At 42.9% G+C, this 25,920-nt stretch overlaps 3 protein-coding genes across 3 annotated transcripts; all 3 read left to right on the top strand.

Annotated features, from left to right (window-relative positions):
- The first annotated feature begins 2,874 nt into the window (after window positions 1-2,874).
- Window positions 2,875-4,910, top strand: LOC308409158 (piggyBac transposable element-derived protein 4-like). Its single transcript, XM_080901719.1, has 2 exons — window positions 2,875-4,274; window positions 4,373-4,910. Exons 1-2 carry the CDS (start codon window positions 3,015-3,017, stop codon window positions 4,787-4,789), a joined length of 1,677 nt encoding a protein of 558 aa, XP_080757845.1. The 5' UTR covers window positions 2,875-3,014; the 3' UTR covers window positions 4,790-4,910.
- Window positions 4,911-12,259: 7,349 nt separating this feature from the next.
- On the top strand, window positions 12,260-16,353 carry LOC308409212 (piggyBac transposable element-derived protein 4-like). Its single transcript, XM_080901799.1, has 2 exons — window positions 12,260-13,701; window positions 13,800-16,353. Exons 1-2 carry the CDS (start codon window positions 12,400-12,402, stop codon window positions 14,220-14,222), a joined length of 1,725 nt encoding a protein of 574 aa, XP_080757925.1. The 5' UTR covers window positions 12,260-12,399; the 3' UTR covers window positions 14,223-16,353.
- A 6,911-nt stretch (window positions 16,354-23,264) lies between these two features.
- Window positions 23,265-25,286, top strand: LOC308408148 (piggyBac transposable element-derived protein 4-like). The gene is made up of 2 exons (XM_080900271.1): window positions 23,265-24,656; window positions 24,756-25,286. Exons 1-2 carry the CDS (start codon window positions 23,397-23,399, stop codon window positions 25,167-25,169), a joined length of 1,674 nt encoding a protein of 557 aa, XP_080756397.1. The 5' UTR covers window positions 23,265-23,396; the 3' UTR covers window positions 25,170-25,286.
- The last annotated feature ends 634 nt before the right edge of the window (window positions 25,287-25,920 follow it).

Below are 25,920 nucleotides of genomic sequence, written 5' to 3'. Positions count from 1 at the left end.
AGCGACCACTGAGTCCACAGATCTCAGGCTCAAAGGGAGAGAGTTCCACAATCTGGGGGCCACAGTTCCAAAAGCTTTGTCGCCTTTTGTTTTCAGCCTCGTGTGCTGGACAGCAAGCAAGCCCTGGTCACATGACCTCAGGGACCTGCTGGGAATGTATGGATGCAAAAGTTCACTTATATATGTTGGTGCTTGTCCATGCAGGGCCCTGAAAGTCAAGGTCAAAACCTTAAACTGGATCCTGAATTTAACGGGGAGCCAGTGCAGCTGAATCAGCAGGGGTGTGACATGGGAGGACTTGGAGGACTTGGTCAGAAGCTTTGCAGCAGCATTCTGAACAACTTGCAGACGATCCAAAGAGGCTTTACATAAACAAGTAAACAAAGAATTACAGTAGTCCAGACGAGATGAAACAAATGCATGAATGACAATTTCTAATTCGGAGCGCGATACAATGGGACTCAGCTTAGCAATGTTTCTCAAATGATAAAAACAGGAGCGAACCAAAGATTTTACATGGGCATCCAAAGTCAGAGCTGAGTCAATACTAACACCAAGGCTCCTGATAGATGGTTTTGCAAATGTAGCAAGTGGACCCAAGTTTTCCATAACACTAGGTAGTTAGTTAATTAAATAGTGCTGTTTCAAAGTGACCATCCAAATGATCCTAATGACCTGCACATCAGGGTTGGTATCCAGTGAGGTCGAAGTAAAACATGTCCCAAGTACTACAGAAGGCATTTTTTACATAGCTGCTGCAGTGGACCTGATCAGAGGCCCACTGATAAGACCTGCCACTAGCTGTCAATCACCATATAGCATAAACCGTTTTGTGTTGTCGTTGAACCTTGCAGTCCAGCCAAGACACCCTGAGGAACTGGATGTGTAACAATGGTACACATATTTTCGATATTTTCGCCATCAATCACGACCAGTCTCTCCCTGGTCATTGGATGTGCTTTTGGCAGACTGAAAACATGGTTTGGAGTATTGTGGACATTAATCTGAATGACCTTCCCCTTATCATTTATGCCAGATTTGTCCTCCACAACTACTGTGAGGCTAACAGGGACATGATAGATTACAGTCACTGAAGTAATTCAGCAGGAAAAGGACAACCACCCAGACACGCAGACTTACTACAGAGCTGATTGCATGACATCAGAAAGGAAGAGGGTCAGGAGAGTCCTTACTAAATTCCCCATCGATAAAAAAGGGTTTCTGTTCTATTGAAGGACTGTGTCATATCTACAGAAATTGTAAGTCATGATATGTGACACTTTACAATCTATGCACTGTGATCCTGAACATGCATCGGTGTAACTTTGTGCTGAACATTGGGGGGGGGGGGGTTAAGATCTCTGTCTAAATAAATAAATCTGAGTAAATTCCCAGATGATTAAACATGCAACTATTTTGCTGGTAATAACTGAAACGAGTAAAGAAAATCAACAGCCTATTTATGTAAGATAAGATAATTTTATTGAAGGGGTTATATTGGTTGGGTCTGATTATTTGGAGGGGTGGGTAGGGTGTGCTGCTTGGCAGCTCAGTTATGGTACTGTTGGGTGGAAATGAGCCAGGTACAGCGTGTGGTGGTGGTGCACATGCATAGATGTGCCCACCATGGTGTGGTGGCAGGTTGAAAGGTTGTGGTGGTGGATGCATGACTTGTCTTAGCAGTAAAAATCCATCTGCAACTGAACTTGTCTCTCAAGAGTGACTTATAATTTACTGTGATGTTCAGAAGCTCGCCTCTCAGATGTCTCCATCATATCCAGAATTCTTTTCTTCATCTGTATGTCCACCTCTGCAACATTACGCAAATGTGTTTCAGTTGAAAGTCTTCTTTCAAGTCTGTCCTGTCTGTGGCCCTTGAGTTTTGCCTTGACAAAAGGTAGAATAAAACAATGAAAAACTAATTAACCACAATAAATGTTAAAAATAAATCAGTGGTGGAATACCAAGATTAATATTTACTTAAGTGCTACACTTAAATATTTTAGGTTAAGTGTTCTCTTTTCCTATACTTTTAACTCTACAACATTCTTGAGGTAGGGATTCAACACCAACACAGTTACACTGCAGATTCAGATGAATATAAATCTGTCATTATGATGACTTCGTGTAGGTTAAGCTACACAGTAGTTAAAGAAATGAAGCCGAGCTGTATCATTACTAGGTCAAACCTAAAGGTGCTAAAGGCATCTATAATTGGGCTACTGAAATACAGTAGGGCATTCGTTTATACATGTATGGTAGGCTAACCTTATTTCCCCTGACAAGTCTCCCAGTCCACGTTTTCTTGTTTTGTTTTTTTTTTGCTGTTTCATATTCCAGTGTGATATTGAGGAATAATTCCACCTCACTGTCTGTCACATGTACGACTCAGTTCTGCTTCTATGCGATGTCTTATCGGATTTTGTGCTTTTTTACCAAAATGTGCTATTTGGCTATACTGACTCTAGTAGGAAAGACTCGAATGCTTTTTAGTTCTCAAGTAAGAAGCCTAACTTTTTATATTTGTTGTTATTGTTCTTAAGAAATAAAGTTGGAAGTAAAAAAAAGTTCCACCGTCTTTGTTTATGCTTTCCCGCCCTGGCTTCAAGACTTCTAATTGGCCAACATTTCTGCAAGGTTAGGATTATATCGCCACCTGTTGCTTTGGCGTGCTCATTACAGCGTTTGCCTTTGTTTTTGTTTTGTTGGAGGGGGGGTTACGCGTGGACTGAGATATTTTTCTCAAAACTTCACGTGTGGACGGGATTTTTTTAAAACGGAAAATCTCTGTTTTCAAAAATACCCGTGTACGTGTGGACGTAGCCTAAACAGTAGAGATGTTTGTAGCTTTACATTAGCTGGACTGACCGGAAGCAGGGTCCATGCGTCACGACTAACCGGATAGAGTTTTGAATCGGTTTAGTCCTGCACGTGCTGGCAAAAGGGAAGGCAAGAGAAACGATCTCCTGGCCGCATAAGGAAATCTATTTAAATATCCGTGATATCCAGTCATCATGAACTCTGAGTACGAGGATAGCTCCGCGTTATCCCCCGTGGAATCTGGGGACGAGGAGGAAGAGGAGGAGGTATCGGAGGCAGAAACAGAGCAGCTGGGGTCCAGTTCCGACTCGGATGAAGATGAAAGCGAAGAGAAAATTGATGAAGCAGCAGCGGCTGGAGATGAAAACGGAGAGAAAATTGATGAAGCAGCATGGACTTCAAAAAATGGAAAAATATCTTGGTCTCCCACAAACGCTGAGACGTTCCGCTACATCCCAGCAGCCACTGGTCTGACCCCGGGACCTACACGCTATGCCACTCTCCGAATCGTTGACCCCATATCCAGCTTCGCGCTGTTTCTAACGGATGAGATCGTGAAGCATATTGTGTCCATGACAAACCTGCATGGGAATCGCAAAATTCCCGGCTGGCGAAATATAGACGCAGAGGAGTTTCGGGCTTATGTGGGGCTGCTCGTTTTGTCCGGTGTTTACAGGTCAAAACACGAATCCACGTTGAGCCTCTGGAGTGAAAAATGGGGACGGAGCATTTTCCGGGCTACGATGTCACAGAAAAGGTTTCAGAACATCAGCAGAGCACTGCGGTTCGATGATAAGCTATCCCGCCCCCAACGCCATGTTGACAAGATGGCTCCCTTCCGCAAAGTCTGGAATATGTGGACGCACCGCCTGGAGATGCTGTTCAGCCCAGACAGAGATCTCTGTGTGGATGAACAACTCGTCGCGTTCAAAGGCAGGTGTAGCTTCAGGCAGTACATGCCAAAGAAGCCGGCCAAATATGGTATCAAGATTTGGGCAGCCTGTGATGTCAAAACATCCTACGCATGGAGACTGCAGGTGTACACGGGCAAAGCAGCTCCAGATCGTGTTGAAGTCAACCAGGGGATGAGGGTGGTCCTGGACATGACAGAGGGGCTCCAGGGACACGTCGTCACCTGTGATAATTTTTTCACTTCCTGTGCACTGGCAGATGAGCTACTCAAGAGGAAAATGGCCCTGGTTGGCACAATTCGCCAAAACAAGCCTGAGCTTCCACCTCATTTGCTCCAGGCAAAAAAGAGAGAGATCTTCTCCTCCATCTTCGCTTTTACAAACACCCACACACTTGTGTCTTACATCCCCCGACGGGGCAAGAATGTGCTGCTACTAAGCACAAAACACCGCCGCCCAGACGTGAGCAAAGAAGGGAAGAGAAAGCCTGTAATAATCGAAGATTACAACAAATGCAAAGGAGGTGTCGACAACCTTGATAAGGTAGGTGTCATTACGAACCAGTTATGCATATATTTATTCATTCTTGCTCATATTCATGTCTAATATATATGTATGTTTTATGCTTCTTTTTTTGTTAGGTTGTTGGCACCTACTCCTGCAGGAGGAAAACAAATTATTGGCCACTGGCCCTCTTCCACAACGTCCTTGATGTTTCACTTTACAATGCCTACGTCCTGTGGACATCAATCGAGTCATCCTGGCAGAAGCAGAAAGGACACAGACGGAGGGTCTTCATTGAAGAAGTGGGAGAAATGCTGGTGAACCCACACATAGCAAAGAGAGAGCGCCTTCCTCGCTCATCAGCCGCTGCAGCAGTAGTCACAAATCTGACTGCAGCGGCTTCATGGACCGCTCCCATCATTCAATTTAAGGGCAGGAGGCAGTGCGAACTTTGCAAAGAAAAAAGGAGAAGAGTTGTCAACGCCTGCTGCAAATGTGAGAAGCATACATGCAAGGACCACAGTGTGACCATTTGTAACGACTGTGCCGTCTGAGCAGGACTCTCACACCCAGACACATACTACCTCTCTCCCTGTCTGTCTCTCTCCCCATCCCCAACAACATAAATGTTCATGTTTATCTTTCTAAAATAAATGTTTTTCTAGTTCAAACTGAGCTTGTAATTTTATTTACGTTAGCAAGGTAATAAACATTTAGTGTGGAAAAAGTGAAAAACATCATATACCATTATAGGTTATGATTATTACATTTACTGTGCCCCTGCAAAAAAAATAATGATGAATCAAAATCAACCTTGGTGCCAATCTAAAGGCCTAATTATAATAGCAGTGAAATCTTTCTCGAAATGTATTTTATGGAAAATATTTTATTTTTTAAAAATAAAGGTTAAAAAATGCCAAACACGCTACGGAGAAGCAAGACAGTCATAAGAGTTAGTTGTCAATACCGGCCACCAGAAGCTGTTTTTGATACGGGCGGTTGCCCGGGGCGGCATCGTGGTGAGGGGCGGCATCACCGGCACCGGCAAAAAAAAATGCTCGCACTCATGCTGCCCCGACGTCATGCCAGCGCATAGCGGGGATGTCACAGGCACCGATCGGTTTTCTATCGCCCATTTGCTGGGAGTAAGGGCGCCCTCCGTTTGCGAGGTGCGCCTGCTGCTTGCGGCTCAGGGAGGAGAGGGCGGGGCGGCGGGGGAGTCTCTGACCGGCTGGGGCAGCGTCTAATAACCAACTCGCAAAATAAAAGAAAATAAAAACAAAACAACAAACACGAAAACACCAGACATCATGATACAGACTTATAATTTGCACCGATGTCTTTTTCGAAATTCTATACCCGAAAAGTGAGCGCGAGAGCCCTCGGTGCGCATGCTCGCTGCTGAAGTCAAAGTAAACTTTATTGTCATCTCCGCTACATGCAGTTCAGGATATAGAGAGACGAGACGACGAGGCTCCAGTTACAGCAGTGCAAGTAAACCAACAGTATATATAAGAAGAGTAAGAAAATAAATATACACTTTAGGACTCGGGGTAAAGGATCAATAACAATTTAAAATTTATATTTATTTGATGATTTAAAGTCTCACACACAACCCGTCGAAAGGGGAGGAAGACCTGCTGCTTCCAAGTAGAGCACATTTCATTCATAATGTTGTAAATCCAAGCCCATTATGTATTCATGATTTGAATCCTGGGTTGTGTGAAATCCCAGGAATAAACAAAGTGAATCTGTGAACTAAGGTGTAGGTCTGTTAGATCATGTTGTGGTGATCCTCGAGTTGGGGGATGATTGTTCATACTGGAGTGCAAAATTAAAACCAAGATGGACAAGAAAAGTTCAAAGCCATCAGGTGCTCAGTTTAGAAAAAAGAGAAAAGAAGACGAGGAGAAACGAGCAACAGATGGAGGTAAGCAGATGTGTGATTGGATGATGGCAGGTCATCCTGAAACAATCAGAATCAGAATACTTTATTAATCCCTAAGGAAATAATGTGGGTTACAGTTGCTCCAAGAAGAAATGGTAAAAATAGCAACAGTAACAGACTAAACTCCAAACATTATGTTACAGATTTTAATATTAATTAGTCATTGTCAGTTGTTGATTTGTCCTGTTCTCATTGTATGACAAATTATGATGGCTGTTTGGTAGTCGTTTGAATACCATGCATACTCTCTCTCTCTTCATATGTGTGTGTGTCTGTTTCTCTGGTGAAATGGTATGGTTCCGACAACAGTTTTGTGTTAATGTACAATCCTTAATATGTTTTGTGTGTGTGTGTGTGTGTGTCTGTGTGTGTGGTGGTGGTGGGGGTTCTGGGAGGAGGAGTTGGCCGTTCAATTGGGGTCTGTAGCGTGGGGCCTCCCTGCTGCTGCCGAGTCGGGGCGGTCTGCTTCTCTCCACCCCAGGGAAAAGGGTAACACTACCTCGGTCTGGGTGCAGTTTCCCCTCCAGGGGCAAAGGTACCTAGACCTGGGGTATAGAGTATGCTTGGGGAGTGTGATTGTGTGTACAGTGTCTATTTTTGTCTGTCTCCACATGTTGAGTAAGTGCATATGAGAGCATGAGGGTGGGAGTGGATGTTTGTGTCTGTGTGTGCCTGTTTGTCTATGTCAATATGTCAGGTTGGGTATCAGACGCCACCTCTCTGGGGACATCTCAGGCCCTCCAAGGTATGGAGGCCTATCTCCCCCCACCACTCCCCCTGCCAGTGGCAGATGCCCTCAGACATCGGTGCATTGGTGGTTCTTAGTGTCCAGGGATGGGCGTTCAGGTATGCACCGGCTCAGTCCTAATGGCTGCTTGCCGGGGCGTGGAGCCTGGGGCTCCCTTTGGGGCCCGGTCCACTCTGGCACAGCTGGCTGTCACTGCAACTCCCTCTGGCTTCTGCTCCGCGGCTGCTGAGTGACCCCTCATCTGGGGCTCTCCTCAGCTCTTTCTGAGAGAGTGGCACGGTTGCCCCTCTGTTGGTCTTCCTTGGTCTCTTGTGCTCCGAGGGACTCTGGATGTCTGGAACCTGAAACTCCTCCATACCTGCTTCATGCCCTGGAGGACGGGGCTATGGCTCCCCACACCCTCTAGCAGATCATCACAGGTGCTCACTGACACAAACTACACCTTTTTTGGCTGCTAACTCATAGCACACTGTGCACTGTCGATCTTATGTGCTGCACAATAATATTCAATATTTAGTATTTACTGTTATATTTACATAGATCATCGCAATGATGTTGTTTATTATATTGCTCTCTTGTTGTTCTCTCTGCTTGTTGTTCTCTTTTTTGTTTCTCAACAGGTGATCCAGGTGATTGATATTTGTATTTTTTGTCTGTTTGTTTGTTTTTGTTTTTTGCCTTTGTTCCTCTTCCCTGCTGTTTTTCTTTCCCTACCTCTCTTTCTTTCCCCCAGTCATGTTTGTCCCGTGTGTAGCAAGTGAAAATAAAATAAACAATAAAGACAAAGGTCAATCGAATGGACCAATACAGTAATGATCAATTTGGTAAAGTAAATCCGTTGGGCATCTTTCTTGGCCTTTAGACAATAATTCTGATGGCAAAAGAACAAAAAGGAAAAAGAAAAAAAAAGAAAAACTCATGCCCTGTATAAACTGGAAGTATTTGTAATGACCAATGTGGTGCAACTGCTGTGGTTCCAAAAAAAAGGCCAGTTGTCTTGCCTTTGGTTTCCATGACCACTGATGTCAGAAACTTTTCAAATTTTATCATTTATTTAGAGTTTATTATTTGATTTTCTGGTTTCAGGTATTAGTGAAGACAGTATACATCATGGTTATTTTGTGATGTATGACAAAATAACCCATTACAGTCTAAATGGACAGTAAAGCAGCGTATGCTTTCAGCTTGATCTTCAGGTTGCTGCTATATAACTGTAGCAAGTCATACAATCATTTGATCAATTTCTCAGGAAGATCCCTCTCTGGCTCACAGCCAATGGGTGAGTATTGATCAAGTGTGCAAACCATTCCTCCCTCAAAGTGGTTTATGCAGTTGATTAATGGTGTCAATTTGGGTTAAAATAGTATTAAATGCCTTTTGTTTTTACTTTAATCAATGCATAAAATCTTGGTCTCGTCTCGACTTTGTCTTGGTCTTGACTCGGTCTGTCTTGGTCCTGGTTTAGGTGGTCTTGACTACAAGTCTACCTTATAGTAACATATATTTTTTAAACCTGGCAACGAGGCTTTATAAATAACAACGTGGCCCAACACGTTCGCACACCCAAAGCGTAACATTTTACGCTAGGTGACAAATCGTCACCATATTACGTTTTCGGCTACCCACCACGTGCCTAAATGACGACCTCGGAAAAAACAGGAAATATGAGAACCGTCTGGACTGAATCTACACATGTTTGCTCTTTTTCTTCAAATCGCTTAGAAACACGCTATTTAACATCATTAAAGTCCTGGTTAAGGTCAGGAATAAGGTTATGGTCAGGGCTAGGGATAAGGTTAGGTTTAGGGCTGGAACGTCTATTACCGCGGGAGCGTCATTGCACTGGATTCCAGCCATAACCCGCCGCGTACCATAAGAACGCCGAAGGTCTCCTTTCGCGTTCCTCAGGAACGCCGCGGGACGTGACAAAAAGGTCGACATGTTACGCCTCGGGAGTGAGAACGGGCTGCGTGGCCCCCACATGTGACAAATAGCCATAGACTAAGCAATAGGTATATCATTGCTCAACGTCCTCCATTGTTGTGGTGTTCACAACAAATGACATCACAGGACTTTTGGCCAGTTCGTGGACGAGTTGAAAATTCCGACTTCAACTGGAAAACACTACATGATTTAAAGGAGACAGAATTTAGAAAGAAAAGATGGGCAAGAGTACTTCAATTAGATCTTCTGAATGTTGGTTTTCATTTAATATCGATTAAGTGCCCATGGCTGATGTCACGATGACTACGTCCATCGTTTATATACAGTCTGTAATCACTTGCCTACAGATGAGAACTTGTAACAAGGATTAAGTAAGTAAGTAAAACTTTATTTATATAGCACCTTTCAAGATAAAAATCACAAAGTGCTTCACAGAAGCTAAAACCTAAAAATAAAAATCAACTAAAAGCAAGTTTAAAAAGATGGGTTTTTAGCTGTTTTTTAAAAGCGACCACTGAGTCCACAGATCTCAGGCTCAAAGGGAGAGAGTTCCACAATCTGGGGGCCACAGTTCCAAAAGCTTTGTCGCCTTTTGTTTTCAGCCTCGTGTGCTGGACAGCAAGCAAGCCCTGGTCACATGACCTCAGGGACCTGCTGGGAATGTATGGATGCAAAAGTTCACTTATATATGTTGGTGCTTGTCCATGCAGGGCCCTGAAAGTCAAGGTCAAAACCTTAAACTGGATCCTGAATTTAACGGGGAGCCAGTGCAGCTGAATCAGCAGGGGTGTGACATGGGAGGACTTGGAGGACTTGGTCAGAAGCTTTGCAGCAGCATTCTGAACAACTTGCAGACGATCCAAAGAGGCTTTACATAAACAAGTAAACAAAGAATTACAGTAGTCCAGACGAGATGAAACAAATGCATGAATGACAATTTCTAATTCGGAGCGCGATACAATGGGACTCAGCTTAGCAATGTTTCTCAAATGATAAAAACAGGAGCGAACCAAAGATTTTACATGGGCATCCAAAGTCAGAGCTGAGTCAATACTAACACCAAGGCTCCTGATAGATGGTTTTGCAAATGTAGCAAGTGGACCCAAGTTTTCCATAACACTAGGTAGTTAGTTAATTAAATAGTGCTGTTTCAAAGTGACCATCCAAATGATCCTAATGACCTGCACATCAGGGTTGGTATCCAGTGAGGTCGAAGTAAAACATGTCCCAAGTACTACAGAAGGCATTTTTTACATAGCTGCTGCAGTGGACCTGATCAGAGGCCCACTGATAAGACCTGCCACTAGCTGTCAATCACCATATAGCATAAACCGTTTTGTGTTGTCGTTGAACCTTGAAGTCCAGCCAAGACACCCTGAGGAACTGGATGTGTAACAATGGTACACATATTTTCGATATTTTCGCCATCAATCACGACCAGTCTCTCCCTGGTCATTGGATGTGCTTTTGGCAGACTGAAAACATGGTTTGGAGTATTGTGGACATTAATCTGAATGACCTTCCCCTTATCATTTATGCCAGATTTGTCCTCCACAACTACTGTGAGGCTAACAGGGACATGATAGATTACAGTCACTGAAGTAATTCAGCAGGAAAAGGACAACCACCCAGACACGCAGACTTACTACAGAGCTGATTGCATGACATCAGAAAGGAGGAGGGTCAGGAGAGTCCTTACTAAATTCCCCATCGATAAAAAAGGGTTTCTGTTCTATTGAAGGACTGTGTCATATCTACAGAAATTGTAAGTCAGGATATGTGACACTTTACAATCTATGCACTGTGATCCTGAACATGCATCGGTGTAACTTTGTGCTGAACATTGGGGGGGGGGGGTTAAGATCTCTGTCTAAATAAATAAATCTGGGTAAATTCCCAGATGATTAAACATGCAACTATTTTGCTGGTAATAACTGAAACGAGTAAAGAAAATCAACAGCCTATTTATGTAAGATAAGATAATTTTATTGAAGGGGTTATATTGGTTGGGTCTGATTATTTGGAGGGGTGGGTAGGGTGTGCTGCTTGGCAGCTCAGTTATGGTACTGTTGGGTGGAAATGAGCCAGGTACAGCGTGTGGTGGTGGTGCACATGCATAGATGTGCCCACCATGGTGTGGTGGCAGGTTGAAAGGTTGTGGTGGTGGATGCATGACTTGTCTTAGCAGTAAAAATCCATCTGCAACTGAACTTGTCTCTCAAGAGTGACTTATAATTTACTGTGATGTTCAGAAGCTCGCCTCTCAGATGTCTCCATCATATCCAGAATTCTTTTCTTCATCTGTATGTCCACCTCTGCAACATTACGCAAATGTGTTTCAGTTGAAAGTCTTCTTTCAAGTCTGTCCTGTCTGTGGCCCTTGAGTTTTGCCTTGACAAAAGGTAGAATAAAACAATGAAAAACTAATTAACCACAATAAATGTTAAAAATAAATCAGTGGTGGAATACCAAGATTAATATTTACTTAAGTGCTACACTTAAATATTTTAGGTTAAGTGTTCTCTTTTCCTATACTTTTAACTCTACAACATTCTTGAGGTAGGGATTCAACACCAACACAGTTACACTGCAGATTCAGATGAATATAAATCTGTCATTATGATGACTTCGTGTAGGTTAAGCTACACAGTAGTTAAAGAAATGAAGCCGAGCTGTAGCATTACTAGGTCAAACCTAAAGGTGCTAAAGGCATCTATAATTGGGCTACTGAAATACAGTAGGGCATTCGTTTATACATGTATGGTAGGCTAACCTTATTTCCCCTGACAAGTCTCCCAGTCCACGTTTTCTTGTTTTGTTTTTTTTTGCTGTTTCATATTCCAGTGTGATATTGAGGAATAATTCCACCTCACTGTCTGTCACATGTACGACTCAGTTCTGCTTCTATGCGATGTCTTATCGGATTTTGTGCTTTTTTACCTAAATGTGCTATTTGGCTATACTGACTCTAGTAGGAAAGACTCGAATGCTTTTTAGTTCTCAAGTAAGAAGCCAAACTTTTTATATTTGTTGTTATTGTTCTTAAGAAATAAAGTTGGAAGTAAAAAAAAGTTCCACCGTCTTTGTTTATGCTTTCCCGCCCTGGCTTCAAGACTTCTAATTGGCCAACATTTCTGCAAGGTTAGGATTATATCGCCACCTGTTGCTTTGGCGTGCTCATTACAGCGTTTGCCTTTGTTTTTGTTTTGTTGGAGGGGGGGTTACGCGTGGACTGAGATATTTTTCTCAAAACTTCACGTGTGGACGGGATTTTTTTAAAACGGAAACGGAAAATCTCTGTTTTCAAAAATACCCGTGTACGTGTGGACGTAGCCTAAACAGTAGAGATGTTTGTAGCTTTACGTTAGCTGGACTGACCGGAAGCAGGGTCCATGCGTGACGACTAACCGGATAGAGTTTTGAATCGGTTTAGTCCTGCACGTGCTGGCAAAAGGGAAGGCAAGAGAAACGATCTCCTGGCCGCATAAGGAAATCTATTTAAATATCCGTGATATCCAGTCATCATGAACTCTGAGTACGAGGATAGCTCCGCGTTATCCCCCGTGGAATCTGGGGACGAGGAGGAAGAGGAGGAGGTATCGGAGGCAGAAACAGAGCAGCTGGGGTCCAGTTCCGACTCGGATGAAGATGAAAGCGAAGAGAAAATTGATGAAGCAGCAGCGGCCGGAGATGAAAACGGAGAGAAAATTGATGAAACAACAGCGGCTGGAGATGAAAACGGAGAGAAAATTGATGAAGCAGCATGGACTTCAAAAAATGGAAAAATATCTTGGTCTCCCACAAACGCTGAGACGTTCCGCTACATCCCAGCAGCCACTGGTCTGACCCCGGGACCTACACGCTATGCCACTCTCCGAATCGTTGACCCCATATCCAGCTTCGCGCTGTTTCTAACGGATGAGATCGTGAAGCATATTGTGTCCATGACAAACCTGCATGGGAATCGCAAAATTCCCGGCTGGCGAGATATAGACGCAGAGGAGTTTCGGGCTTATGTGGGGCTGCTCGTTTTGTCCGGTGTTTACAGGTCAAAACACGAATCCACGTTGAGCCTCTGGAGTGAAAAATGGGGACGGAGCATTTTCCGGGCTACGATGTCCGAGAAGAGGTTTCACCACATCAGCAGAGCACTGCGGTTCGATGATAAGCTATCCCGCCCCCCACGCCGTGTTGACAAGATGGCTCCCTTCCGCAAAGTCTGGAATATGTGGACGCACCGCCTGGAGATGCTGTTCAGCCCAGACAGAGATCTCTGTGTGGATGAACAACTCGTCGCGTTCAAAGGCAGGTGTAGCTTCAGGCAGTACATGCCAAAGAAGCCGGCCAAATATGGTATCAAGATTTGGGCAGCCTGTGATGTCAAAACATCCTACGCATGGAGACTGCAGGTGTACACGGGCAAAGCAGCTCCAGATCGTGTTGAAGTCAACCAGGGGATGAGGGTGGTCCTGGACATGACAGAGGGGCTCCAGGGACACGTCGTCACCTGTGATAATTTTTTCACTTCCTGTGCACTGGCAGATGAGCTACTCAAGAGGAAAATGGCCCTGGTTGGCACAATTCGCCAAAACAAGCCTGAGCTTCCACCTCATTTGCTCCAGGCAAAAAAGAGAGAGATCTTCTCCTCCATCTTCGCTTTTACAAACACCCACACACTTGTGTCTTACATCCCCCGACGGGGCAAGAATGTGCTGCTACTAAGCACAAAACACCGCCGCCCAGACGTGAGCAAAGAAGGGAAGAGAAAGCCTGTAATAATCGAAGATTACAACAAATGCAAAGGAGGTGTCGACAACCTTGATATGGTAGGTGTCATTACGAACCAGTTATGCATATATTTATTCATTCTTGCTCATATTCATGTCTAATATATATGTATGTTTTATGCTTCTTTTTTTGTTAGGTTGTTGGCACCTACTCCTGCAGGAGGAAAACAAATTACTGGCCACTGGCCCTCTTCCACAACGTCCTTGATGTTTCACTTTACAATGCCTACGTCCTGTGGACATCAATCGAGTCATCCTGGCAGAAGCGGAAAGGACACAGACGGAGGGTCTTCATTGAAGAAGTGGGAGAAATGCTGGTGAACCCACACATAGCAAAGAGAGGGCACCTTCCTCGCTCATCAGCCGCTGCAGCAGTAGTCACAAATCTGACTACTGCTGCAGCGGCTACAGGCCACTCTCCCATCATTAAATGTAAGAGCAGGAGGCAGTGCGAACTTTGCAAAGAGAAAAGGAGAAGAGTTGTCAACACCTGCTGCAAATGTGAGAAGTATACATGCAAGGACCACAGTGTGACCATTTGTAACAACTGCCCCATCTGAGCAGTAGTGATGTGCGGATCGATCCTGAAATATCGATTCCTCCGATACCAATCGTTTATGTTCTAGAATCGATTCTCATATTAAAATATCAATATTTTAGTAATTTAGGGTAAAAATATTATCATTAACAGGAACACAGAGGAAAGAAACTATATCATTCGGATTGTCTACATTCCAAGGAACTACTTCCTCTTCCGCCTTTCATAGTCATGTGTGAAATGCGGCTGTATAAATGTCTTGCTGCCCCTTGGCGCGCGCACTCACAACACTGGCTGAGCGTAATTGGAATCATGTGCGGGCGTATTTTACATCAACAAACAGCCGAGGCGTGGTTTGCGATACATGTGTCAAAAAAGGGAGGTGTTGTGGTCATACTTGCCAACCTTGAGACCTCAGAATTAGGGAGACATTCAAAAAGGGGGGGGGGGATAAATAAATTACAGTGTTTATTTATCGGATAAAATATGTTAAATATCACCATTCTAATGGGCCGGCCCGGAAACAGCAGGGGTCCAAATTCAGAGGCTGCTTCCACCTGAGGACCCGGCCTTCGCGGTCTAAAGAAAGCCAGGTAGTGCGTCACGAGCTCCCTCGGTGGAGTGAAACTCTGCCGTCTGCTCCTTGCTATCTAAAATATAACCGGGCGCTGGTGTAAACCCTCGACCTTCTCACACTTCTATTTAATCATTTCCTGTTTGACGTTTATTCAGCTGTGTGAAAACCCCGGAGGAACCCTCCCGAGGGATTAATAAAGTTAAATTTAATTTAATCTAATAACTTTAATCTCAGCCAACCCGATTTACTCCCGAACAAATAAAACACTGAAAAAGCCAAACAATAACATTTTTAATTATCAAAGTGACTTATACATCATGTTTAACCCGAGTGGTGAAAGACCGCGGGGGTTTGAAGACGATGTGTCGGCTCAGATATTTGAAGTTTACACAGCTACATTCTCACCTGAAAATATGTTAAAAGTTTTTTTGCGACCCAGAAAGAGAAATAAGAGTAATATTAAAACGAAGTATCTGGAAACTGGAATTGGCTGGGCCCTATGAATTCTGCGATATGGTTTTTCAATTTTGTTGTCCGGGTGTAAAATCGGGAGAAATTCGGGAGAATGGTGGCTCCGGGGCACTGAAATTCGGGATTCTCCTGGAAAAATCGGGAGGGTTGGCATGAATGGTTGTGGCAACATCACTAACCTTGTCAAACAGCTCAGAGTAAATCATATCACAGAATATGACGAGCATATGTTGAGGCGAACTGAAGAGGACAGGGACAGGTGCTCTCACTGAGTCCTTTAGTGCTACAGGCTGGCAAGGTGTTCAAATAGTTCAAATAACAACTTCAGATTTTTTATTTCTATATGATGAATTCTGCATTATTAAGTGATAAGAACAAGTATCTGATGTCCTGTAATCATTATGACGCTATAATTTGAGATACAATAAAAGATACAATAAATAAAATACATTTTTGTACAAAGTATCGGTATCGGATCAGTATCGTTGATATTAGTTGGTATCAGATCGGAAAGGAAATCAGTGGTATCGCACATCACTACTGAGCAGGACTCTCACACCCAGACACATACTACCTCTCTCCCTGTCTGTTATCAGATTATTCTGTTATTATATGTTACCTTATATATGTAATCAAAGTAGTTGAATTAGAATACTGCTGTAGATCATATTATACCCTTTAATATAGAGTGTGTGATCTGTATATAGTTTAGTTCTCATTATACTTTTGAGTTAACAGAACATATTCACTTATTAGTTTATTAGATAAATGTGCATCACTCTGTATCCTTGATCTGCTGTGAATGTATTACACTGTTTTCTTGACATGCTTAATTGTTGAATCATAAAAAGAAGGTTGTAAGCAGGAGACTCTGTGTCTAAGATAGGGGAGATAGACCACATTCCATACCCCCACCTTACAGAGAGCAGAGAAACAACTGCCGAGGTCATAACTTAGGCGCCGTAAGAGAGAAAGAATGTTAATGTTTGGGCTTGCATTTTGAGATTGCTGTGACCCTCTTCAGGCATGTCTCCCCATCATGATGGTTCTAAATGCTCTTTGTGTTGAATTGTATGGAAATAAATGATTGTTGATTGAGCATATATACACCGAGTATTGTCCTTCCTTCAGCCCAAAGATTCAAAGAATTGGGAGATTTCAACACTGTCTCTCTCCCCATCCCCAACAACATAAATGTTCATGTTTATCTTTCTAAAATAAATGTTTTTCTAGTTCAAACTGAGCTTGTATTTTTATTTACGTTAGCAAGGTAATAAACATTTAGTGTGGAAAAAGTGAAAAACATCATATACCATTATAGGTTATGATTATTACATTTACTGTGCCCCTGCAAAAAAACATAATGATGAATCAAAATCTACCTTGGTGCCAATCTAAAGGCCTAATTATAATAGCAATGAAATCTTTCTTGAAATGTATTTTATGGAAAATTTTTTAGTTTTTGGGGTGTTTTCCAGTTAAAAAACAGTGCAGCTATGTAAACATACTGGCCTTCAAAGGGTTAAACCCCCCAAAATATAATTATACTTGATACGAATATCTTAGGCAGAAGTAGTTTTAAAAGACTGACTCATTTAAAGTGCAAAACAATATTAATATATAACAGTATTACTGCATTTTTTTGGGAAGCTGCCAGTTTTTGTCATTAGGAACAATTACTTTAGGATATTTACAGTTTTTTCTGATTGCTTAAGCACATTTTTTGTAACTATTGGCTAATTTTGCAAAACTCTTCACACAAATAAGAAAACCTGTCACCCAATAATCAAAACATTGTCGTTCTCTTGCAAAAGCAAACACAGCTGGATTAACTCTTCACACCTTCGTAAAAATGGTGTTTCCGTATCAAACAGTACACACAAGCCATCATCTACTAAGCACACAATGCGCCAACTGCGCACTGATGGTATGAATTCAAAACACATCTGGCTTTTGCTTTCTCTGTGCACAAGGTAGGCTATGTCAGTTTGAGCTCATACTTCTGTCATAGATCCATAAGCATAGAGGGATCCAAACTTCAAGTACTGGTGTTTATTCAAACACATCAAAACAAACACAAGTGTTTATTTCCAAGTATAGGATTATTTGCAGTCGCCATAATGACTATATGGGTTACTTGGTCTGCAGTGAACATGCTTCCTCTGCCCCAGCATCTGGTCATCTAGCAACTCTGTAAAGTAACAATTTCAGTATTTGTACATCAATGGTATTGGTGTGTTTCTCATTGGCATATGGCAGTGCTACAAATCTTTGTGCGAAGTGACTGTACTCACCGATTCTCATTTCAAGATGTCCTTATGGTACTTGCTCCAGTGTAGCGGCTCGAGTTAGGCTGGACCCGTTGGCCAGCTACCCTCAGGGTCATTCCACGGTTGATTACATGGTCCACTATTGTAGCTCTGATGTCATCAGCAATTCTATTTCTTACTCTTCCTACCCTTCCTCTCCCCCCTCCTCATCTTCCTCTCCCCCCTCCTCGTCTTCCTCTTGCTCCTCCTTGTCCTTGTCGTCCTCTTCATCCTACTTCTTCACCTCCACGTCATCTTCCTCGGCCTCCTCTACTTCTCACTCTTTCTGCTCCCTCCATTGTACTCCGCACACACAGCTTACCTGTATTATAGTGCTTAGGCTGATTGCAAAGTGAACTAATTATCTAAAAAAGTTTTCACATGTGAAAGTGTGCCAGACAGTTGGCAAATTAGAGTTAATGATAGCCATACATGTGTATACTTTTGCTAGGAGTGTGTTGGAAATTTGGTAATTGAGTGTTGTGCAGTGAATTGTGCCTACAGTTTTGCAAAGCGTGTGTTACAAAATTGCAAACTGAGTGCAAAGCAGTTTTTGTGCTTTTAGTTTTGCAAACTCAGTGAGTGGTTTTGCTATAAGTCTGAATAGTTTTAGAGATTGTGCTACAGGAATCACAGTTAGGGTTTAAGCATTCAGAAAAAACTGTAAGGATCTCCTTTGGGTTAAAGGGGACATGCAATGCTACACATAACTGACATAGACGTAACACCGTGTGTGGAGCTGGATTTAAGAAATAAGTGCTTAAAGTTTTAAAAACATGTTTACTGCCATTTTCTGTCAGTGGCGACCGTATCGATAACGTATTGATCCAATATCAGCACTTCATGTTGCAGGATCAATTCCCATATGAAAATATCAATATCTAATTTGATTACATTTGTTTTTAATCATAAATACGACGTACAGACAAAATTAAACTCAGTAGTATGTTTTGTCTGTCCACATTCACTCCGACCCACATACTGAATACATAAAAGTTGTGAGCATACTGCATGCCTCGACTGTACATTTAGTTCAGTTAGCTGTAAGGCTCAGATGAGCACAGAGCTTTTAGATATAACATTCCTACTGCTTCAGTACTATATTCGGCCACAGCGTTCACCTGGGTAGCCTGCATGTCTGTTTTCTATAGTTCTATAATATGACAACCTGCCCAAGTATCTTTATCTCTAGTTTGCTGGCATATTTTTTTTATTCATTAAATCAGGAAAAAAAAGGTTTTCATTACATTACAACAGCATTCTCATCCTTCTGGCGGACAAGGCTAGGTGCACAGTTTTGCTAAACCAAAAAGACTATGATAAGAAAATTTTGTCACTGCTCAGTGACAAAATTATTTATGAGGCCCTGAAACAAGACCCAGGAAGTGGCTACAGGAAGAGGGTGATAGATGTCTGAAGCAGTTATAACAGGACAATGCTATTAACCAGACCTCATACCACAGGATATTCTCATTACTCTGGACGTCCTAAGTTCACACGGGAGTCCAGGCTTCCCGAGAACGCAGCACGATCGTTCTACAATTGCAATGGCAGTGTACTTGATGACATCACAGCTCTATCCCCTCTTAATTTAACTGTGATTACTATTTGCAATGAAAATTACACATGACATAAAAAGTACACATGATGTAGTAGATTTATTTAAGAAAAAAGTAGTTGTAAAAAGCATGACAATATACAAGTAATCCAAAGTATTCAGAAAACGTTACTCTCATTGAGTAACTAACGGAATACGTTATAAAATATACTTTGGGCCATGTATTCTGTGATCTGTAGTGGAATACATTTTAAAAGTAACCTTCCCAACACTGTAGCGTTGTCCTGTTAAAAAAAATCCAGTCGTTACCACACAGATGAGGAGCCTCAGTCATAACAGATGCTCTCTGCAACATCTGGACACAGCCAGCAGCTGTTTGACGCCCCTGCAACTCCTTAAGCTCCATTGCTCCACTGAAGGAAAAAGCACCCCAGACCATTATGGCGCCCCCTCCACTGTGGAGCATAGAAAACATCTACTTGTCATGCCAGTAACGTTGGAAACCATCAGGACCATCAAGGTTACATTTTTTCTCATCAGAGAATAAAACTTTCTTTCTCTCTTGCAAAGTCCAAACGGTCAGTTCTGTGGAGTTCAAGGAGACGAGGCCTTTGAAGACGACAAGGCTTCAGTCGGCACCAGTAACGGCCTTAATTTGGGTGGAGGATCATCCAGTGTCTTGATAAACAGCCAACTGGATCCTCTGGCTCAGTGCTGGTGAAAATTTTTTTGGTCTTTCACTTGACTTGTTCCATAACCCCCAGGATCATTTAAGAAATGCCAAATGACTGTCTTACTGCGTCCCACCTCAGCAGTGATGGCGTGCTGCGAGACACCCCGCTTATGCATTTCAACAACCTGACCACAGTGTGACTACCTGACAGAAAATGACAGCGAATCCACACTTTTGCACAGATTTGGCCTTTTAAAGGCACGTGGTCCTAAACTTTTGCTCAGCTGTGAAACAGCCTGTCTCAGTTTAAGAGTTGTTCTCAATAAATGTTTTGTCTCACTCCCATTTCTTCTTGTTGCATGTTGTTAAGATCCATCCATGGAAAATATGATTTTTCTTTTTGCCATTTTTCAAGTGATCTTAAACTTTTGATCGGGACTGTAGTCAGTTCTGTCTGCCTAAGTTTTTCTGTCAGTATTTCATCTCTGTCTTCATGTGTGTTGTGAGTCTTCTTATGGTCGTGTTTGATATGTTCCTGTAGGCTGTTCCTTCATCGTTCTTTATGTTTCAGTGTTAATGTTTGTATCAGTCCTAAGTTTTACTTTCCATCCTGATTTCCTGATTGCTCTCTGCTGTTTACTCATCTGATTTCTATTAGCTCTTGATATTTTTTAAAACGAAAGGTTAAAAAAAAATGCCACCAGAAGCTGTTTTTGATACGGGCGACACGGCCGTTGCCCGGGGCGGCATCGTGGTGAGGGGCGGCATCACGGGCACCGGCCAAAAAAAAAAAAAAAAAAAAAAAAGCTCGTTCTCATGCTGGCCAGCGCATAGCGGGGATGTCACAGGCACCGATCGGTTTTCTATCGCCCATTTGCTGGGAGTAAGGGCGCCCTCCGTTTGCGAGGTGCGCCTGCTGCTTGCGGCTCAGGGAGGAGAGGGCGGGGCGGCGGGGGATTCTCTGAGTGGCTGGGGCAGCGTCTAATAACCAACTCGCAAAATAAAATAAAATAAAATAAAAACAAAACAACAAACACGAAAACACCAGACATCATGATACAGACTTATAATTTGCACCGATGTTTTTTTCGAAATTCTATACGCGAAAAGTGAGAAGCGAGCAACAGATGCAGGTAAGCAGATGTGTGATTGGATGATGGCAGGTCATCCTGAAACAATCAGAATCAGAATACTTTATTAATCCCTAAGGAAATAATGTGGGTTACAGTTGCTCCAAGAAGAAATGGTAAAAACAGCAACAGTAACAGACTAAACTCCAAACATTATGTTACAGATTTTAATATTAATTAGTCATTGTCAGTTGTTGATTTATCATGTTTGTCCCGTGTGTAGCAAGTGAAAATAAAATAAACAATAAAGACCAAGGTCAATCAAATGGACCAATACGGTAAGGCCGGGATGACCCATTTGGTAAAGTAAATCCGTTGGGCATCTTTGCCAGGTTGGGCACCTGCGCTCAGACGGTTCAGTGCAAAAAATATATATAATTTTTTACACTGGCTGAAAAGCTGCGATTTGATTGGCTGATTCTATGTTACACCTATATGCGAAGAACCCCGCGGGGACATGAAAGATTACAGTCACTGAAGTAATTCAGCAGGAAAAGGACAGACACACAGACTAGATTGCATGACATCACTGATATCCCTCTCAGGCTCAAATTAAACTTTTCGTTGGTAATGCACAACCAAGTCCAGCAGTGGTACTTCTGAGTAAAAAAAACTAATAAAATATGTATGTGGGGTAATCAGGGTGTTCGTTTTTTAACTGTTGCAAATCGGCAACGCCTGCCTGGAGAGGGATATAAACGGTTATATCTACAGAAATTGTAAGTCAGGATATGTGACACTTCACAATCTATGCACTGTGATCCTGAACATGCATCGGTGTAACTTTGTGCTGAACATTGGGGGGGGGGGTTAAGATCTCTGTCTAAATAAATAAATCTGGGTAAATTCCCAGATGATTAAACATGCAACTATTTTGTTGGTAATAACTGAAACGAGTAAAGAAAATCAACAGCCTATTTATGTAAGATAAGATAATTTTATTGAAGAGGTTATATTGGTTGGGTCTGATTATTTGGAGGGGTGGGTAGGGTGTGCTGCTTGGCAGCTCAGTTATGGTACTGTTGGGTGGAAATGAGCCAGGTACAGCGTGTGGTGGTGGTGCACATGCATAGATGTGCCCACCATGGTGTGGTGGCAGGTTGAAAGGTTGTGGTGGTGGATGCATGACTTGTCTTAGCAGTAAAAATCCATCTGCAACTGAACTTGTCTCTCAAGAGTGACTTATAATTTACTGTGATGTTCAGAAGCTCGCCTCTCAGATGTCTCCATCATATCCAGAATTCTTTTCTTCATCTGTATGTCCACCTCTGCAACATTACGCAAATGTGTTTCAGTTGAAAGTCTTCTTTCAAGTCTGTCCTGTCTGTGGCCCTTGAGTTTTGCCTTGACAAAAGGTAGAATAAAACAATGAAAAACTAATTAACCACAATAAATGTTAAAAATAAATCAGTGGTGGAATACCAAGATTAATATTTACTTAAGTGCTACACTTAAATATTTTAGGTTAAGTGTTCTCTTTTCCTATACTTTTAACTCTACAACATTCTTGAGGTAGGGATTCAACACCAACACAGTTACACTGCAGATTCAGATGAATATAAATCTGTCATTATGATGACTTCGTGTAGGTTAAGCTACACAGTAGTTAAAGAAATGAAGCCGAGCTGTATCATTACTAGGTCAAACCTAAAGGTGCTAAAGGCATCTATAATTGGGCTACTGAAATACAGTAGGGCATTCGTTTATACATGTATGGTAGGCTAACCTTATTTCCCCTGACAAGTCTCCCAGTCCACGTTTTCTTGTTTTTTTTTTTTTTTGCTGTTTCATATTCCAGTGTGATATTGAGGAATAATTCCACCTCACTGTCTGTCACATGTACGACTCAGTTCTGCTTCTATGCGATGTCTTATCGGATTTTGTGCTTTTTTACCTAAATGTGCTATTTGGCTATACTGACTCTAGTAGGAAAGACTCGAATGCTTTTAAGTTCTCAAGTAAGAAGCCAAACTTTTTATATTTGTTGTTATTGTTCTTAAGAAATAAAGTTGGAAGTAAAAAAAAGTTCCACCGTCTTTGTTTATGCTTTCCCGCCCTGGCTTCAAGACTTCCGATTGGCCAACATTTCTGCAAGGTTAGGATTATATCGCCACCTGTTGCTTTGGCGTGCTCATTACAGCGTTTGCCTTTGTTTTTGTTTTGTTGGAGGGGGGGTTACGCGTGGACTGAGATATTTTTCTCAAAACTTCACGTGTGGACGGGATTTTTTTTAAACGGAAACGGAAAATCTCTGTTTTCAAAAATACCCGTGTACGTGTGGACGTAGCCTAAACAGTAGAGATGTTTGTAGCTTTACGTTAGCTGGACTGACCGGAAGCAGGGTCCATGCGTGACGACTAACCGGATAGAGTTTTGAATCGGTTTAGTCCTGCACGTGCTGGCAAAAGGGAAGGCAAGAGAAACGATCTCCTGGCCGCATAAGGAAATCTATTTAAATATCCGTGATATCCAGTCATCATGAACTCTGAGTACGAGGATAGCTCCGCGTTATCCCCCGTGGAATCTGGGGACGAGGAGGAAGAGGAGGAGGTATCGGAGGCAGAAACAGAGCAGCTGGGGTCCAGTTCCGACTCGGATGAAGATGAAAGCGAAGAGAAAATTGATGAAGCAGCAGCGGCCGGAGATGAAAACGAAGAGAAAATTGATGAAGCAGCATGGACGTCAAAAAATGGAAAAATATCTTGGTCTCCCACAAACGCTGAGACGTTCCGCTACATCCCAGCAGCCACTGGTCTGACCCCGGGACCTACACGCTATGCCACTCTCCGAATCGTTGACCCCATATCCAGCTTCGCGCTGTTTCTAACGGATGAGATCGTGAAGCATATTGTGTCCATGACAAACCTGCATGGGAATCGCAAAATTCCCGGCTGGCGAGATATAGACGCAGAGGAGTTTCGGGCTTATGTGGGGCTGCTCGTTTTGTCCGGTGTTTACAGGTCAAAACACGAATCCACGTTGAGCCTCTGGAGTGAAAAATGGGGACGGAGCATTTTCCGGGCTACGATGTCACAGAAAAGGTTTAAGAACATCAGCAGAGCACTGCGGTTCGATGATAAGCTATCCCGCCCCCAACGCCATGTTGACAAGATGGCTCCCTTCCGCAAAGTCTGGAATATGTGGACGCACCGCCTGGAGATGCTGTTCAGCCCAGACAGAGATCTCTGTGTGGATGAACAACTCGTCGCGTTCAAAGGCAGGTGTAGCTTCAGGCAGTACATGCCAAAGAAGCCGGCCAAATATGGTATCAAGATTTGGGCAGCCTGTGATGTCAAAACATCCTACGCATGGAGACTGCAGGTGTACACGGGCAAAGCAGCTCCAGATCGTGTTGAAGTCAACCAGGGGATGAGGGTGGTCCTGGACATGACAGAGGGGCTCCAGGGACACGTCGTCACCTGTGATAATTTTTTCACTTCCTGTGCACTGGCAGATGAGCTACTCAAGAGGAAAATGGCCCTGGTTGGCACAATTCGCCAAAACAAGCCTGAGCTTCCACCTCATTTGCTCCAGGCAAAAAAGAGAGAGATCTTCTCCTCCATCTTCGCTTTTACAAACACCCACACACTTGTGTCTTACATCCCCCGACGGGGCAAGAATGTGCTGCTACTAAGCACAAAACACCGCCGCCCAGACGTGAGCAAAGAAGGGAAGAGAAAGCCTGTAATAATCGAAGATTACAACAAATGCAAAGGAGGTGTCGACAACCTTGATATGGTAGGTGTCATTACGAACCAGTTATGCATATATTTATTCATTCTTGCTCATATTCATGTCTAATATATATGTATGTTTTATGCTTCTTTTTTTTGTTAGGTTGTTGGCACCTACTCCTGCAGGAGGAGAACAAATTACTGGCCACTGGCCCTCTTCCACAACGTCCTTGATGTTTCACTTTACAATGCCTACGTCCTGTGGACATCAATCGAGTCATCCTGGCCGAAGCAGAAAGGACACAGACGGAGGCTCTTCATTGAAGAAGTGGGAGAAATGCTGGTGAACCCACACATAGCAAAGAGAGAGCGCCTTCCTCGCTCATCAGCCGCTGCAGCAGTAGTCACAAATCTGACTGCAGCGGCTTCATGGACCGCTCCCATCATTCAATGTAAGAGCAGGAGGCAGTGCGAATTTTGCAAAGACAAAAGAAGAGTTTTCAACACCTGCTGCAAATGTGAGAAGTATACATGCAAGGACCACAGTGTGACCATTTGTAACGACTGTGCCGTCTGAGCAGGACTCTCACACCCAGACACATACTACCTCTCTCCCTGTCTGTCTCTCTCCCCATCCCCAACAACATAAATGTTCATGTTTATCTTTCTAAAATAAATGTTTTTCTAGTTCAAACTGAGCTTGTAATTTTATTTACGTTAGCAAGGTAATAAACATTTAGTGTGGAAAAAGTGAAAAACATCATATACCATTATAGGTTATGATTATTACATTTACTGTGCCCCTGCAAAAAAAATAATGATGAATCAAAATCAACCTTGGTGCCAATCTAAAGGCCTAATTATAATAGCAGTGAAATCTTTCTCGAAATGTATTTTATGGAAAAAATTTTATTTTTTAAAAATAAAGGTTAAAAAATGCCAAACACGCTACGGAGAAGCAAGACAGTCATAAGAGTTAGTTGTCAATACCGGCCACCAGAAGCTGTTTTTGATACGGGCGGTTGCCCGGGGCGGCATCGTGGTGAGGGGCGGCATCACCGGCACCGGCAAAAAAAAATGCTCGCACTCATGCTGCCCCGACGTCATGCCAGCGCATAGCGGGGATGTCACAGGCACCGATCGGTTTTCTATCGCCCATTTGCTGGGAGTAAGGGCGCCCTCCGTTTGCGAGGTGCGCCTGCTGCTTGCGGCTCAGGGAGGAGAGGGCGGGGCGGCGGGGGATTCTCTGAGTGGCTGGGGCAGCGTCTAATAACCAACTCGCAAAATAAAATAAAATAAAAACAAAACAACAAACACGAAAACACCAG

Source organism: Rhamphochromis sp. 'chilingali' (assembly GCF_963969265.1).
Source record: "Rhamphochromis sp. 'chilingali' genome assembly, chromosome: 13".
Lineage (NCBI taxonomy): Eukaryota > Metazoa > Chordata > Actinopteri > Cichliformes > Cichlidae > Rhamphochromis > Rhamphochromis sp. 'chilingali'.
Note: the sequence above shows the minus strand (reverse complement) of the source record. Positions and strands in the feature narration are given on the sequence as shown.